The sequence below is a fragment of the Lepidochelys olivacea genome, assembly GCF_965140295.1.
Source record: "Lepidochelys olivacea isolate rLepOli2 genome assembly, chromosome: 22".
NCBI lineage: Eukaryota > Metazoa > Chordata > Testudines > Cheloniidae > Lepidochelys > Lepidochelys olivacea.
Genome location: NC_140432.1, coordinates 18,473,371 through 18,488,877, shown reverse-complemented (window position 1 = coordinate 18,488,877; position 15,507 = coordinate 18,473,371). Strand labels below are relative to the sequence as shown.

Here is a 15,507-nt window from a genome sequence, read left to right as displayed (position 1 = left end):
TCCTTCCTAGGGTGAGTCTGCTGCGCGTTAGAGTAATTGTGAGGCAGGCTAGGACCGAATGACAGGCAGCCTTGTCGTTCGCCTCAATGCAGTTGTCACGTTGGAAGTTCAACAAGTTTAAAATGTATCTTTTTTAACTTGTCGGTAGCGCAGTCAATTATATCCGCCTGCTTGTTAGGCGGCTTTTCGATGTAATGATTTCATTATTAACACGCTGGGGGGGGGGGTTAACCCTTTCGCTGCTGCTCCCACCGCATCCCCAGGTTTCGGGGGTGTTGCTAAATGTGGAGGGAGGGGCGGGCGTGTGTGTGTGTGTGTGTGTCAGAGAGAGAAAACACAACCTCGAATCCTGGGCATTACAGTTGGTGCTACTCGGTGTCTTGTATTAGGTGAGCGCTGCGCACTCATTAATTAAGGCGAGGGTTAATTTAAACCCGGCTCCTCATGATTGTGTTATGGCTTCTTGGCTCACGCACTTAACGAGGCATCAGGAGCTGATTTGCGAAGACCAGTCTTTTGATTTCCTCTTCTGGGCAGGGGCGAGGTGGAGAGGGACGCGGGAAGCAGGGAGTTTGGCTGTCAGGCGTGCGGGGGGCGAGGAGACCGTGTGTCCGGTATCTAACCTAGGAGCTGCGTTTGCAGCCAGGGATCACAATCCAGCCGCCACCAGGTGAAACACCCAATGGCAGGATTGAACGTGTGGAGGTGCGGGGCTCTTGTGTGTCCAAACAAACCCTCCAGAGCCCGGCCTCCGAGACACGTTTCGTGCCATGCGCTGGGGTGTGTGGACGGGTCCCTCTCGCGCCTGTGCACCTTGTCCTAAAGCCATCCTGCCTGCCCCCATCCACCGCTCGGGAGCCGCCTGTTCTGGGAGTGCACAGCTCCGCCGGGCACCTGTCCACACGCTGCTCCGCGACCTCCCCCCGAGGGCGCAGCGGGGGCCCGCTCAGAGCCCAGGGGTGCCGCCGGGGCTGCTCTAAAATTGGCTCCGGTTCATTGATTCCCAAAGGCAGCCTCCTGCTCCTCCATGTTTGTTGTTGGCAGAGGCCAGCGACGCCAAGCGCTGTCCAGCAGCCCTCGGGATCAGCTCCCCCTTCCCTCCCTATCCCCTCCTGTCAGTCTCCAAAAGCCAAGCACCGTGAGCAGCCGCCCGCTCCCTTCCTCCCCATGCAACTTTTCGGTGACTTCTTTCGGGATGGGCAGGAGCCGAGCCAAGGGCTCTCCCCCCTTCCCCTCCCTCTGGCTGCCAGCATCTCCCACGGGCTGGCGCGCCTCTGCCCAGGACTTGGGTACCGGTCTGCCTGGCGGAGCAAACCGAGAAGCGATCTCCCTAGTAGCGCTATAATAGACACCCGCTCCCCACCTCTGCTGTGCCCCCCTGCCCCGCTTGTACCTCCCCAGCTCTGGTCAGGGCAAGCTGCCAGGAGACGCTTGGACCCCTTGTCCTTCACGCGGCTGGCTTGGGAGGGGCGGTTTAATAGACTGGAGCAGGAAGGATGCTCAGGGGAAGCGGTTCCCATCTGCGTTCTCCTAATCCGGAGCCTAATTCGGCTGGCACAGAGCTCTGTCTTGGTCCTTCCACACGGATCGCTCTGGTGCGATTCCCGAGGAAAGGGACCCAGAGCTTTCTGTGGCTTCCCACTCCAAGCCTGGTTTCCTTCGCCTTTCGCATCAGTACGGAAACCGGGGCCCAGCTCAGCATAACACAATGCTTCCCGTGAACCCTGCAAGGTGTAGTTAACGCACAGAATAGTGTAAACCCGGAGGGTCCTGTCTCCGCAATCCGCCTGGGAACAGTCTCCTCCATCCTTGGCAGTCAACAGCTGCAGTGCACGATTCACGGACTAAATCATAACACAGGGTTCCAGAGAGACCCGAAAATCGCTTCTTCCTCCCTCCCTCCCTCCCTCTCTCCACCAAATCAGCACTGCTTACCGAGGGGATCAAGTTTGAATTGGGGGGGGCGTGTGGGATTTGGGGGGCAAGGGATAGTAACTACTCCATCCCGTCCTTTCCGAAGTAGTCCCTCAAGTCTGAATAGGTTAGCAACCCCCCCCCCAACCCCCCAGTGTTGCAGCAATGGGGGGATGGCGCCCGCTTCTGTTCCACCTCCAGGTCCCCGAGAGACAGCCCAGGCAGGTGGAAGTTTCCTTCCTGGGAGCAGCTTCTCTGGCAGAGGCCCAGCATCCAACCTGGGCCCCTGAATAATTGTGGGACATGCGGAGCTCCCCCAGGGTGGGTGTCCGGGAAGTTTTCTCCTCCAGGATCTCCCCCGGCAGGGTGCAGGCTCCCAGCAGAGACCTCAGCCGCGAGGGGTCTGGCACAGATCGGTTTGGCTCCGCGGGGCGTGCAGGGGCCGGGGTGCTGCGGGGGGGGGGGCAGACTCTGGCGGGAGGGCGCTGCGCCTATGGGTGGGGGTGGGGGTGGGGGGAGCCGGGTGTGGGCACGAGCCCCGTGCCAGCAGTAAAGATGGTGCCCGGGCCGGGCTTCGCTGGGGTGGGAGCGGCCCTGACGCGGGGCGCAAGCCGGCACGTCAGGCAGCGCGGTGTTGATTTGCTAACCTGAAAGCAGAGAGGAGTTGGAGAGGATGAGAGCGGGTACTGCGAACTGCCGGATCATGCTTCTGCGGCTTTAACAAGAAGCAACAGTTCCGACGCCGAGGGGCCTCCTGCCATGCACTGACCGTGAGTGCCCGCGGCGGGGGCGGGCTTGCGGGAACTTGCTCGGGTTGCTTTAGAGGAGGGGGCGCGGGGAGGGGTGGGGGGTGTTGGTGTTTGCTCCTGAATGGATGCACGGGGAGAGAGCTGCAAGGAGAGAAATGGTCTTGCCTGTCATTTCTGCCCCGAGCCGGCTCTCCCCTGGGGAAATGGGGGGGGGGTAAACTGGGCACCGGGGTGCTTGCAATGGAGGAGGGAGGACTGGGGACGCTTTGGGTTCCGGTGTGTGTGGGAGAAGCTGGCAGGGAGCTGAGAGGCAATTGTTGTGATGTTCTGGCTAAGATGTATTCTGAAGGGCTCGCAGGAGAAAAATGTGACTTCCCCTCCTTATTTATTTGTTGCGTGGGGAGGTGGAGCCCTGCGATGGTTTCAGAGCGAGAAGGCTCGGGTCTGGGCTGGGGAGGGTTAACGGGCGGGTTGGGGAAGCGATTTTCCTCTTTTTTTTTTTTTCCTTCATTTTTTGGTTAGTTTGGCAAATAGCGTCTCGGGAAGGTTGGGGTTGTGCCGGCACCCTCGCTTTTCTGTCGCTTCAGCCTTGTTTGCTTGCAAAGATGCATTTTATTTTTGTAAATGGTTGGTGCCCAGTGTTGTAATCAAAACGCCTTGGTGCGGTCTGAAAAATAACAATTTCCCCCCGGCTGTGTTCATTCCAGCCTTTGCACCTGATGACCGTTTGATGCCTTGTAAATCCAGCGGGGTCTGTCTTTTCATGGTCCAGCTCAAAACTTCCTTCGCCGGGTGCAAATCTCGAGCCCTGGCGCTGGCTGGGCACGTTGGGAGCGAGCAGGATAGCCAGCCACAATCGAGCTCGCGTCCCTCCCTGGCCCTACGTGACAGTTCCCTGGACAGGGCTCCGTCCATGGTGGTGTTGCTCCATGTAATCCAGGCTGATCTGCATTTGATCTTGATTATATATGGCCAGGTGCTGTTTAGCGGAGACAAATACCCCCCCGCCCGCCCCAGAAGAGAGTCGTGTGACTGTGAAAGTAGCTTTTGCGCGAATTACAATATTTTGCATCCCGCCTTCCAATGTTCCCCTTTCTTCCTCTGCGCTTCTCCCTTGTGCCCCGGGTTTAACCGTTCAGCGCAGGCGGTGGGTTCGGGGTGATTCCAGCCGCTCAAACGCTGTTCGGTTATTTTTCTTTCTTTCTTTGATTTTGGTGGCTGAAGTTTGAAAGTGACCCGAGCAGGGGGGGAGAGGGGGACTGGTGGTTATCTTGCGCGATAGAAGCCGTGATTTTCATTGGCTCCAAAGTGCGGAGCTGGGCTCCCTCCTCTGCGCAATAACTAAAACAGATGCTGCTGGTTTCCCCGTGGTTTGTGCCGGTGGATGTGGGTCCCGGAGGGGTAGGTGTTCTCTTGGGGTGCTGGAGATGCGGTGCTGGGGAGGGGGAAGGACGAACGCACGCTGCTGCAACTTGGTCTAACAAGCCCCAATCCGGAGCTGATAAAGGATTTTAATAGTTCACTCATTAACCCTTCCAACTCGCCCCTGGCAGCTTTGTTCTCGGGCGAGGTGCCTTTCCCCAGGGCTAAGGAAACGCGCACAGCGGCGGCTCTGATGCTGAAGCCCCGGCGTTAGTGCCCGGTTGGGGGCGAAGCTCCGCCGCTTTTCCCGGGGCTTTCCCATTCCTTCCCCGATCCAGCATGTTACGGGCCGCGGCAAGGTGCGAGGGGGCAGCGGGGGCCCCCGGGTCGGAGCCCCTTTTTCCCCTCGGGCAGCCGAGGAGCAGGAGCCCCCGAGGCTGGGTTTGGGGGCGGCGTGGGGTGCGCCCCGCTACCTCGGCGGGGTGTGGAAGCACGGGCGGGAGCCGGGGCTTGGAGTCCCCCTGGGGAGGATTTGGGGGTCTCGCCCGAAGGCTGAGTCTGGGGGTGTCTCCGGGGCAGGGGGAGCTGGGTTGGGGGGTCAGTCCCGGAGGAGGGGAGCCGAGGGGGGGGGGTGTCTCCAGGAGAGGGCCGATCGGAGGGGTGTCTCGGGGCTCCCCCGCTCGCTGCCAGCGGACAAAGGCGGTAGGAGCGGCCCCTGCCCTGGCCCGGGGTCCTGGGGCGGAGCGGGGTGTCCGCCCGGCGGGACCCCTCTTGCTTCACGCCCTCTACGGCGCTGGCGCCGGGCTCCGGCTGCCGCTCCGTTCTGGGGGGCGGGCACCAAGCCTGCGTGGGGAGGGGGCGAGCCGGTAGGGTGGGAGAGGAAACCAGTCCCCGGGGCACAGATCTGCCCCCCCTTCCCCTGGGGTACGCGGGGGCTGGGGGCCAGCGGGCACGAGGGGGTAGAGGGGTGGCCCCTTGGGTGGAAGGCGTGTGACTGTATTTAGGGGAGCGGCCCCCCTGGTACCAGGTGTGGGTAGGACTCTGTGTTGTGGGGGGGGGGGGGTGTCTGACAGGCGGTGGGGGTGGTAGCTCCCAAAACAAGGTTTGCAGATTTAAGGAGGGTGGCTGTGATTTCTTTGGGGTGCCGGGGGAGAAGCCTGGACACCTCCCCGCCTTCAGCTTCCAACAACAAGAGGTCTCCCCATTCCCCCAGGTTTCAATGTCTCCATGTCACAAAGGTGCCTGGAGGGTGACTCCATTTATCAACCAGGCAAGCTGGGCTGTGCAAGGCCAAGGAGCGCTGCAGCTTGGAACCCAGCAACCCTCCGCATGTCCCCTCTGTGTAAAGGGAAGTAGGTTTGTGATGATTTTGGAGCTTTTACTGCCACAGTTTCCAGGCTCTAAAACTTAGTTGTAGAAACTTTGTATGCAACTTGCTGCCAAAATCCTAAACTAAAAGTTCTTTCCCCCTTTATTTCCCCCTTCCTTTATTTTGTTTTCACAGACAACGGGCACCCAAAGCTAGTCCCGGATTGAGCAAAGAAAGACACCCTAATGACTAAATCTCAGGCGCACTATGGATTTGACTAAAATGGGTCTGATACAGCTCCAGAACCCCAGCCACCCCACGGGGCTCCTGCACAAAGCCAACCAAATGCGCCTTGCAGGGACTCTGTGTGATGTGGTCATCATGGTGGACAATCAGGAGTTCCATGCTCACAGGACAGTGTTGGCTTGCACTAGTAAAATGTTTGAAATCCTGTTCCACCGCAACAGTCAGCATTATACCCTGGACTTTCTTTCACCAAAGACTTTTCAGCAGATACTGGAATATGCTTACACGGCCACCCTCCAGGCTAAAGTTGAAGACTTGGATGATCTTCTTTACGCAGCCGAGATCCTAGAAATAGAATATCTGGAAGAACAGTGTCTGAAGATCTTGGAGACCATTCAGGCTTCTGATGAGAATGATACAGAAGTCAACATGACGGACGGTGGCACTGAAGAGGAGGAGGATAGGAAATCTAGGTACATCAAAAACCTATTTATCTCCAAGCATTCCGGTGAAGAGAGCAGTTATGCCAGCATGGCCAGTCAGAGTTTAACGGGGGCAATGGTGGAGCAGAGCCCATCTGTCTCCACTTCATTTGGACTCTCCGCGATGAGCCCCACAAAGGCTGCTGTGGATAGTTTGATGACCATTGGGCAGTCATTATTGCAAGGAGCTTTGCAGCAGAACGCCTCCGAGGACTTGCACTCCACGGGCAGCCATCACCACAGCCTCTCTGAAGTGAAAACAGAGGTGATGCAAGTGGAGGAGGCTTCTAGCCATGAAAGCCCAAGGACGACCGAGTCCAGCACTTCTGGAGGGGACAAGTCTGATGACAAAAGCAAGGAAGGCCCCGGTACTCCCACGCGTAGCAGTGTTATCACAAGTGCCCGTGAACTTCATTATGCCCGGGATGAGAATGCAGAGCAGCCCCTCGAGTTGGGCCAAGGAGTGCCAGTCGGGCCGGAGCACTCGATTTCTCAAAGTGAGAAACACCTGAGTATATATTCAGTGCTACCAAATCACAAAACTGACTCGATGCTCAGCATGCCATCCTCCATGACGCCGGCTCTTCACATGCAGCCAGCTCTTGCCGTGTCTATGGACTTCAGCGCTTATGGGGGGCTTCTGCCTCAAGGCTTTATTCAAAGGGAGCTGTTCAGTAAGCTGGGTGAATTGGCAGCTGGCATGAAAACTGAAAACCGAGCCATTAGTGAACAGTGCAGTGTTTGTGGAGCAGAACTGCCGGACAACGAGACGGTGGAACAACACAGGTAAGTCCTCTGCACTTGTTTAGTCTTGACGTGGCAGCAAGTCTCTTCTGACATTTGATGGTTCGTGTCACAATCAGCTTGTTTTGTATTTTTTGTTTTTTCTTCAGTTGAATTTAGTGCTGGCTGGTTTGACCTCAGTAGAGGAAAATGAATTCCATCTGCGGGTAATTCACCCCTGTGCATAGGGCTTGCGTGAAGCCTGTGTATCACTCTTCAGTTCCTGCTTAAGACATCAAGAAGTGGGACCTTAGTGGTGTGTAGGCCTCTTGCTGGCCCTTTGCACATGTGTGAATTTACTGCATTCTCAACGGGGTAAAGCATTAACAAGCTGCAAACTAAATAAGGGAACGCCCGGGGAGAGGATTGTGATGGGGCCCCTTGTCTGTTGAGAACCGCTCTGAATCTCACCAACTTACTTCGCCAAGACAATGAGTTACGGTCACTACCTGGCCAGATTTGAGCCCACAACCCAGATATGAAAAATTCTATATTATATTACCAGTTCCATACGATGTGCGCTTCCTTCTTTGGGTTGAAAAGAGGGCTGGCACTCAACTCAGACAATAGCCTGTCCTTTTCTTGCCCCATGTCCTAACATGCATTCAGATGCCAGGGCTATGCATGTGCTGTAATTGTTTTTTTTATAACATTGGAATGAGGCATGTTGGATTCTCACATTCTGCTCCAGAGACTTTGGGATTTTTCCTCTCTGTCTTCTGGATTGATATAGAGTGTAAAATTAACAATCTCATGATGCCACTCACCCATTAAGTAACTGCATATGAAATACTTACCTTCTTGCTTCTCAGACCAGTGTCAGATGATGACTTTGGTGTCCTAGTGATCAGAGTTTGAAGCTAGAGAATGTCCAGAGTAACTACACTGTCAGTGCCAAGTATCAGGGGGGTCGCCGTGTTAGTCTGTATCCACAAAAACAACGAGGAGTCCGGTGGCACCTTAAAGCCCAACAGATTTATTTAGGCATAGGATTTCGTGGGTATCTGAAGAAGTGGGGTTTTAACCCCCGAAAGCTTATGCCTAAATAAATCTGTTCGTCTTTAAGGCATCACCAGACTCCTCGTTGGTTTTTTACACTGTCAGTGGTGTTTCTCTAGGTTTATGCATATTGTGAAAGAGATCAGAATCTAGCCTTTAGTGGGTCTGTTGGAGCCAGTCATGCAGGCTGATCCGCACAGATGGACCTCTGTGCTTGCACAGAGCCCTATTGGTTGGTAGGGCTCATTGTGGGTGTAAGGGTCTGCCGGTGAGCATCAGCTTGTGGGGTCAGGGCTCAGATTTTCCTGTCCTAAGCTGTAAGAGCAGGAACTCTTAACTTGTTCCTGCATTTGGATGTGCTAATATCACAGGGGTAGGAACTGACTGAACAGCCTTGTGAAGGGCTGCTTGATCCTTGTGCAGACATTTGTACTGGTTCTACCGACGTGTCAGCACTTCATGGTGTGTGTATGTGTGTGTAAGCCATGTTGCAGCCCCTCTGTTCCGTGGGGGTGACAAAAGTACATGACAGTCCAATCCTCTATTAGTAGAATTCAAATCATGGATGACGCTAGAATTCCTAGGAGTCTCTCTGAAGTATTCAGACTGAGCATCTTTCAGTATTTGAACAGACCAACAAGTTTAATTAGTTTTAATGTACATAATATATACCCGAGGCTCTGGCTGTTTGTCTTGTTGTGCCATCCATAAATGATCAAGGATTATCTGTAGCTCACGAAGGGCCTTGGAACATCAATTGCCTGTTCAACTTGTTACATTTTAAGTACAGCCTGGCAGCCTTAACTTTGGGATTTTCACCCTCACATGGGTTTGTCAGACTCTTCAGATGGCATCTTAGTGCAGTTTGACTGTGTGTGTGTGCATTGTGATGCCAGCTCTATTTAAACAAATAGGTGATAGCAGCATGCTAGCAATCCCCATTGGCAAAACAGATTTCTTTTTTGTTTACTCTGATGATATGTAAACAGCAACTTCCTGCATTGTCATTCTAGAGCATGGATATAATTCATTGGAGATTGTGTAATTTTTTTTTTAAATAGACACAATGGGCCAGGGCCTGAGCTGATGTAAATTGGATCTAGAGCTATACTGACTTACACCAGTTGAGGATCTGGGCTGATGTGCTTACTATAAAGCGATGCAGGCTAAATGTCATTGAAAAGCAGCTGCAGTGCATGGCTGGAGAGAATTTGAACATGGCTATCTGCCATGTTCTTAAATGTCTTCCTTTCTCCTTTCTAAAGTACAAAGAATAACAATTGATGCTCCTGCACGTACCACAGAAACTATTTTAGAAACTCTCTGAGAGGTCAGCTTGGCAGAGATTAAATTGAGAACTTCAATGCTGAATCTGCTCTAGAGTTCCCATTGCTGATCAATAATCTTCCACTGTTGCTGAGTCTCATTGTAAGGTTAGAACCTTCCTAATTCACACCCATGATTAGGAGACTCATTGTGAATGACTAAATGTTTTGAATGAGAGGACAAACATTTAAAACCAGGTTTCTGCATCATGAGATGTACTTGTTTCTGTAGCTGCAATTGTCGTTCTAGTTTAAATGATTTGATACTTGTAATGCACTTCAATAGCTTTTGTACTGTAATAAGGTCGTAGTTCTGACCTATTCACAATTTTTGCACTAGTTTAACTAAGTGTAGTTTTTAAAAAGATTGAGTTTAACCAATACCAAACCCTGCGTGGACACTCTTAATTTGATTCAAACCTGGTTTGTGTATGTTTAGCTTGTCAGTAAATTTACCAATACAAGCTAAATCCATGTAAGCCAATTTTTAAACTCGTAAGAATGACCATACTGGGTCAGACCCAATGGTCCATCTAGCCCAGTACCTTGTCTTCCAACAGTGGCCAGTGTGTCAGATGGTTCAGTGGGAATGAACAGAACCAGGCAATTGAGGGATCCATCCTCTGTCTTCCTGTCTTTTAGCTTCTGGCAGTTGGAGTCTTAGGGACACCGAGAGCTCGGGGATGCATCCCTGACCATCTTGGCTAATAGCTGTTGATGGGCTTGTGCTCCATGAATTTATCAAATTGTTTTTTGAACCCAGTTACGCTTTCAGCCTTCACATCGTCCCCGGCAACAAGTGCCACAGGCTGACTGCGGTTGTATAAAGAAGGACTTCCCTGTGTTTGTTTGTTTTTAAACATGCAGCCTATTAATTTCATTGAGTGATGCCTAGTTCTTGTGTTATGTGAAGGGGCTGTATCACTTCCCTCTTCACTTTCTCCACACCAGTAATGATTTTATAGATCTCCATCGTATCCCCCTTCAGTTCTGTCTTTTCTAGGATGACCAGTCTGAGCCTTAAGACTGTTTAGAGGGTTGGGGCCTGGGTTAAAAAACATCCCTTTAAATTGGTGCTTCTCTTTTATAGAGAAGGCCTTAATAACATGAGTATTTACTACAAGCCTTTGCGGTTACATTTTTCTACAAAATGGGGAGAATATGCTATTTTAAATCTGTATTGCTGAAGTCCTACTGTATTTATGAAGCTATGAGCAGTGTTTTATACTCGGAATATTGGGACCTGTAATGCTCCACTGCGGCCGCTCTATCCGAGGTAGCAATAGTGGAAGTTACAGCACAGACAGGGCACAGGTGTCTCTTACCCCTATTTTGTCTAACTCTAGAGTAGGTTTAGATGGCATGCATGCATGAGTCCTGATTACTCTATTACTGACTGGAGCTGCCCCAGTGGAAAATTACAGGCCGCAGGTTTTTTTAGGGCCTGGTAAGACTCCCAGGGAGATTGGTGGGCTTTGGATCAGGCCCGGAGTGGAGGTGTGAAGAATTTGTCTGAATAAACTACATTAACGTGCCATGGATGTCTCTGTCCAAACTCTTGATTGTGCTCTACCCTATCGTTTGTTGTAGAAAATGTGAGGTTCTTGAGTTGCTTGAAGCTATCTGCTTCAGAGAGAGCAGAGGCTTGGCCATGCTGAAGTCGCTGCGGTATGGCTGTTTAGTCACCAAGCTGATTAGCAGCAGTTGTGTGGGTTTTTTTGTGTTTTAAACTTGAAGTGATCTTTGTGAGGTGCCAGCAGGTTCATTTTTAGCCCAGATGTAAGCTACAACTAAATGTCAATGGCTTCTTTTGTTTCTTCCCACCCTTTCTGGAGACTGGGTACACAGAGCCTCAGCTTAAACATAGAGGGGTCTTCTGCGCTGACTTGGTTAGTGAATATTTCCACTTGCCCATGCTGTGTTTGTGAACCAAGACCGATGGTCTTTAAGGCGGTCAAGGAAGCAATTGAATATGCAAGGCTGGGACAATTACATTTGGAAACAGTAACGTCTGTGTGGGTAGAGCTATTTATTTTATATATTTATTTTTGAAGGATGCAGGTGGCTGCAGTAGACCATAGTTTGTGTCAAAACCACAGTAGAAATGCCACTGGTTTACCGTAGTATTATCAAGAGCATATTAAGGAACCAATAGGTCCCCACAATCGGTAGTGTTCAGCTGACATAGCTTTATTTTTTTCCCTCTCGGTTGCGTGTTTCCTACCATTTTTCATTAGTATAAGGATGTGCAAGTGGATAATGTGGGTAATAAAGATCATTCCTTTTGGCTAGTCACTATGTATTTGTACTATGATAGTGTTTCGAGGCCCCTAGATCCAAACATCTAATAAGGGATGGTCCCCATGCTGAAAAGCTTACAGTCTAAACACATCAGAGAGAGGGTAGGAGAAAGGAAATATTGTTAGTTCTATTTTTACCCAAGGGAAACTGAGGTTGTGACTTGTCTCAGGTTATGCAGAGAGTCCAACATACTGTGGGACCCAGGAGATCTGGATTTAATTCCTATCTAGTGGCTTAGTGACCCAACCATCTCTCCTTTCTTGATGGAGTTGTCATCCGATGATGCCATTTTGTAACACAATTTATTAATAAAGAACAGTTAATTATGACCTTTTGGAAGCAGAACCATCACAATGATCTGTTCAAGGTTTGGAGTCCCAGCTGAATTTTTGTCTGGAACATCTAAACTGTTTTAAAATCCATATTTTCTTTACTGAGCTTATGATTCTGACTAATTGTGTATTTAGTTTGCACCTTTATTCTTTTTTTTTAAATAAAAGATTTCATTCTAGGTCCAGTGAAATTCAAACTTAATCTAATGTTGGTATTGATTGCAGCTTCTAATTGAAGGGGAAAAAAGCTATATTTCAACAACCTTTTTGTATTTGAAAAACCACGCATGAACTTTGAAAATTGCTATTATACTAAATTGAACTTGCACAGTTTGTTTCTATCATGAAGTCAAAATATTTAAACTTTCTGATACTTATGGTGGCTTTTAATTTTATTTAAAATTGGATTTTTTTTAAACAGTGGAACAAACTACAGGTGCAGGATAAGATTCACAAACTTAATTACTTGTAAGGTATTCTCTTCCACCTGTCGTATGTTATGTTGGATTGTATGCTTTTCAGTCAGGGACTGTTTCTCTCTCTGTCCCCAATTTTGCAAACAGTTAAGTACGTGCTTAACTCTTTTACCCATCAGTAGTTGCATTGGGTTCAGTGGGACTACTCTGGTGTAAGTATTTAGAGGGTCAGGGCTTATTTATTCGGTGCCCGAAGAAACAGCGCCTTGATCCTGATTGGGATCTTGAGAGCTACTTTAATATACAGTTTGGCTGTATTCTATGCACCGCATTGTGTAATGTGGAGATCCTTGGATGAAAGGTCGTTCTCTTTAACAAGCAAGGATAGAATGGCTATCCATGCCATCTTTTACACCAACTATATAAATTAATGGTTACATGATTGAGGCAGAGTTGCTTAGTCGTTGGAACAGACTGCTGCGGAGTCTGGATTCATGAGTTCTATTCCCAGCGTAAGATGCTTAAGACCAAATTTTCAAAATTGTTCACTGGCTTTGGATACCTGACTTGAGCCACTTAAGGCCTGATGCCCCTTCAAACCATTTACTGAATAGCAACTGCTCTTTAATGACAGTGGTACCATCAGTGAAAGTTGGGAACGTGCCAGGGCAATTGACTGGTCACCTCATCCTCATCTGTGATCTATGTCCAGTTGTAGCGTAGAATCCCAAGTCCATTCTGGCATCCCAGAATATGGTGCAGGAGATGTAGCTACAGCGCATGACCTATTTCTTTTTATATGCATGTTCCCTTTGCCAAAGCACATTTTGGGGTGCAGTTTCTACCGATACTTTTTGTGAATTTTGTGGGAAGTCCTTTGGAGTGAAGTGACCTTAGTGTACATTTTAGAGAAGCTTTGGGATAGTTCATATATAAATAGTCAGTGAATCTGTATTTCTAATGATATGCAGCAGCCCAACATACCTTCTGTAGAACTCATTGATTTTCTGTAGAACTCATGGCGGGGACAGACTCACCCCAATGTGTTTAATGATGAAATTGTTAGATTGGAAGCTCTTTGGGGCAAGGACTGTCTGTCTGGTCTGTGTTTGTACAGCACCCAGCCCCATGGGACACTGGTCCATGACAGGCATTCCTGGGTGCCACCACAGTACAATAATTACTAATACTCTAAAATGCTTTTGTAAGGGGGAAAACCACAAAGCTGGCTAAGAATATATGCAGTTTTTAATGCCTGGCAATTTTAATGCCACTAAACTTGTTGATTTTTTTCTTAATATGGAGCTGTGACAGTAAGACTGTAGTGTATCTTAAGCAGCTGGATAGGGAAGTATAGCTGCTTTTTGGCTCTTTCTTTGCCAGGCTCACCTCCATTTATCTTTTGAGTGGATTAGCTGACTATTGTAATATTAATGCCATTAGACCCACTGGCACCGTGCAACATGTCACAGCGAGAAACAGATGCAGTATACCATTAAAGTAATAAATGTGATAAATCAGATCCCAAGTGCTTTGTGAGATGTTATTAGTGTTAATTTTGGTAGCCTGATACAGTAGTAGTGGTTTTTTTGTTTGTGTAATTTTTTAATTTTAAGCAGTCAGCAATATGTGTCGGTAAGCTTTGCTGTAGTCTGAATCAAAACAATTCCCCTTCCTCCCCCCACCAAAAAAACCTCCCAAACTCGGACACTGATTATTTCCAGAGTTTGAAAGACAACTTAGCAGGCTCTTGTTCCTTGCTGATGGACCTTATTAGTGGCACCTGGCATCATAACATGTTAATAGAAACCAGCATTCTCCTACTGCGTGGTCACTGACAAGTAGCTCTGTCAGTTTGAGCTTGCCATGCGAGGAAGTTCTTATTAGCTTTATGGGTAAGAGAACTTGCCCTGTTCAGGAAATGAATGTTGCAGTTAAGGTCCACAGCTCTGACCCTGATCATGTAACCTGTGAGCGCCAGCGGAGACCCCGCTCAGGATGCTTGGGATTTCAGGCTTTCTCTGGTTCTTGTCATATGTAAAGAGGGAATACATTGTGGTATGTTGCAGCCTTGAACTTTTGATTTATTCAGTGGGGGGGGACTTAACCATTTCCATACAGAGAACATAGCGTGAAGAGGGAAGAGTTCTTTTTAAGTGTACTATTTTATTCAATCAATCAGGCATCGCTCTCTGCTTTCTTTAGTGGTGTGGGGGATGGATACCTCTTGAAAGCAGAAATCTAAAATTCATCTTGCCGGGAACAGCAATATTTCCCCTATTCCTGGTAGGAGTTTTTTGTAGTTTCCCAGAGAAATACCACTGTTCTTTCCTTGTGAAATTTTCAAATTCCCTTATAGTTTAAGATGCAGATATGCTTGCGGGGGGAATATAACCTATGTAATGCTGCCAGAAAAGTAGTGAATTTTTTTCTGAACAAAAGGTTCTTAGAGACTAATTATTGTAACAGTGCTATTTAGAGACTAAAGTGTCTCGGTACAGTAAATACAATATTTTGATTGGGAAAATAATTTTTGGTGGGTTTTTTTTTTGCTATGCTCTTACTAATTTTTTTTACCTTGTTTAAGCCAAAGTCTGAGGGTACAACAAAGATGACTCCACATTAATGAATGAGTACAGTGATGAGGATGTTATAAGTGCCTAGACAGCACTTTCACCTTTCCAAAATTGTTTGCTTGCTTGCTCATGATCCCTGTCATCTGCTCCATCTGGGCAATCCCTGTGTCTCTGCAGAGCTCTGCTGACTTCAGAATTGGAGCCTTGAGTTTTAAACCAAATATCATTCAGTTAGGAAGGGGTTTTGTTTTCCAAACTGCTCTTGTTTCATTGCCTTTAGGAAAGGTCAGTAAGATTTACTGCATATTTATAGCTCTTAACTTGAACAGTAAACTAATATTTAGTGAAAGAAAACTCATTGATTGTATGGAAAAACGGGCTGCAGAAATTGTGGTATTTTGTGAGTGATATTAACATAAATGTGTTTTTCCTCCTTGCTTGGAAATGTGGCAGAATGCCCTACAATAACTTTGGCAGCCTTAAACTTTTGACCAAGTATATCAGCAACCTTATCTGCGTCTGTTTGATACAGACTCAATTGGTTACACTGTTCACTGTGTGTGTGTGTGTGTGTGTGTATAATGTGTTCCTTGTCTATAGTAAAGTGATCTGCATTTTCCTTTTAGTTCATAATTAGCAACAATTTTACACCCCCCCCCCTTGACAGCTTCAAGAGAGACTTTAAATGAGTAATTACTAAATATTTCCCGGCA

General features: G+C 48.6%; 1 protein-coding gene across 1 annotated transcript in view; it reads left to right on the top strand.

Moving 5' to 3' along the window:
• Positions 1 to 2,561: 2,561 nt before the first annotated feature.
• Positions 2,562 to 15,507, top strand: part of ZBTB16 (zinc finger and BTB domain containing 16) — a 177,141-nt gene continuing 164,195 nt past the window's right edge. Inside the window, exons 1-2 of the mRNA XM_084611800.1 lie at positions 2,562 to 2,684; positions 5,530 to 6,848. Coding sequence (XP_084467926.1) covers positions 5,602 to 6,848 — 1,247 coding nt within the window. The 5' untranslated portion in view covers positions 2,562 to 2,684; positions 5,530 to 5,601. The remainder of the gene's footprint in view (positions 2,685 to 5,529; positions 6,849 to 15,507) is intronic.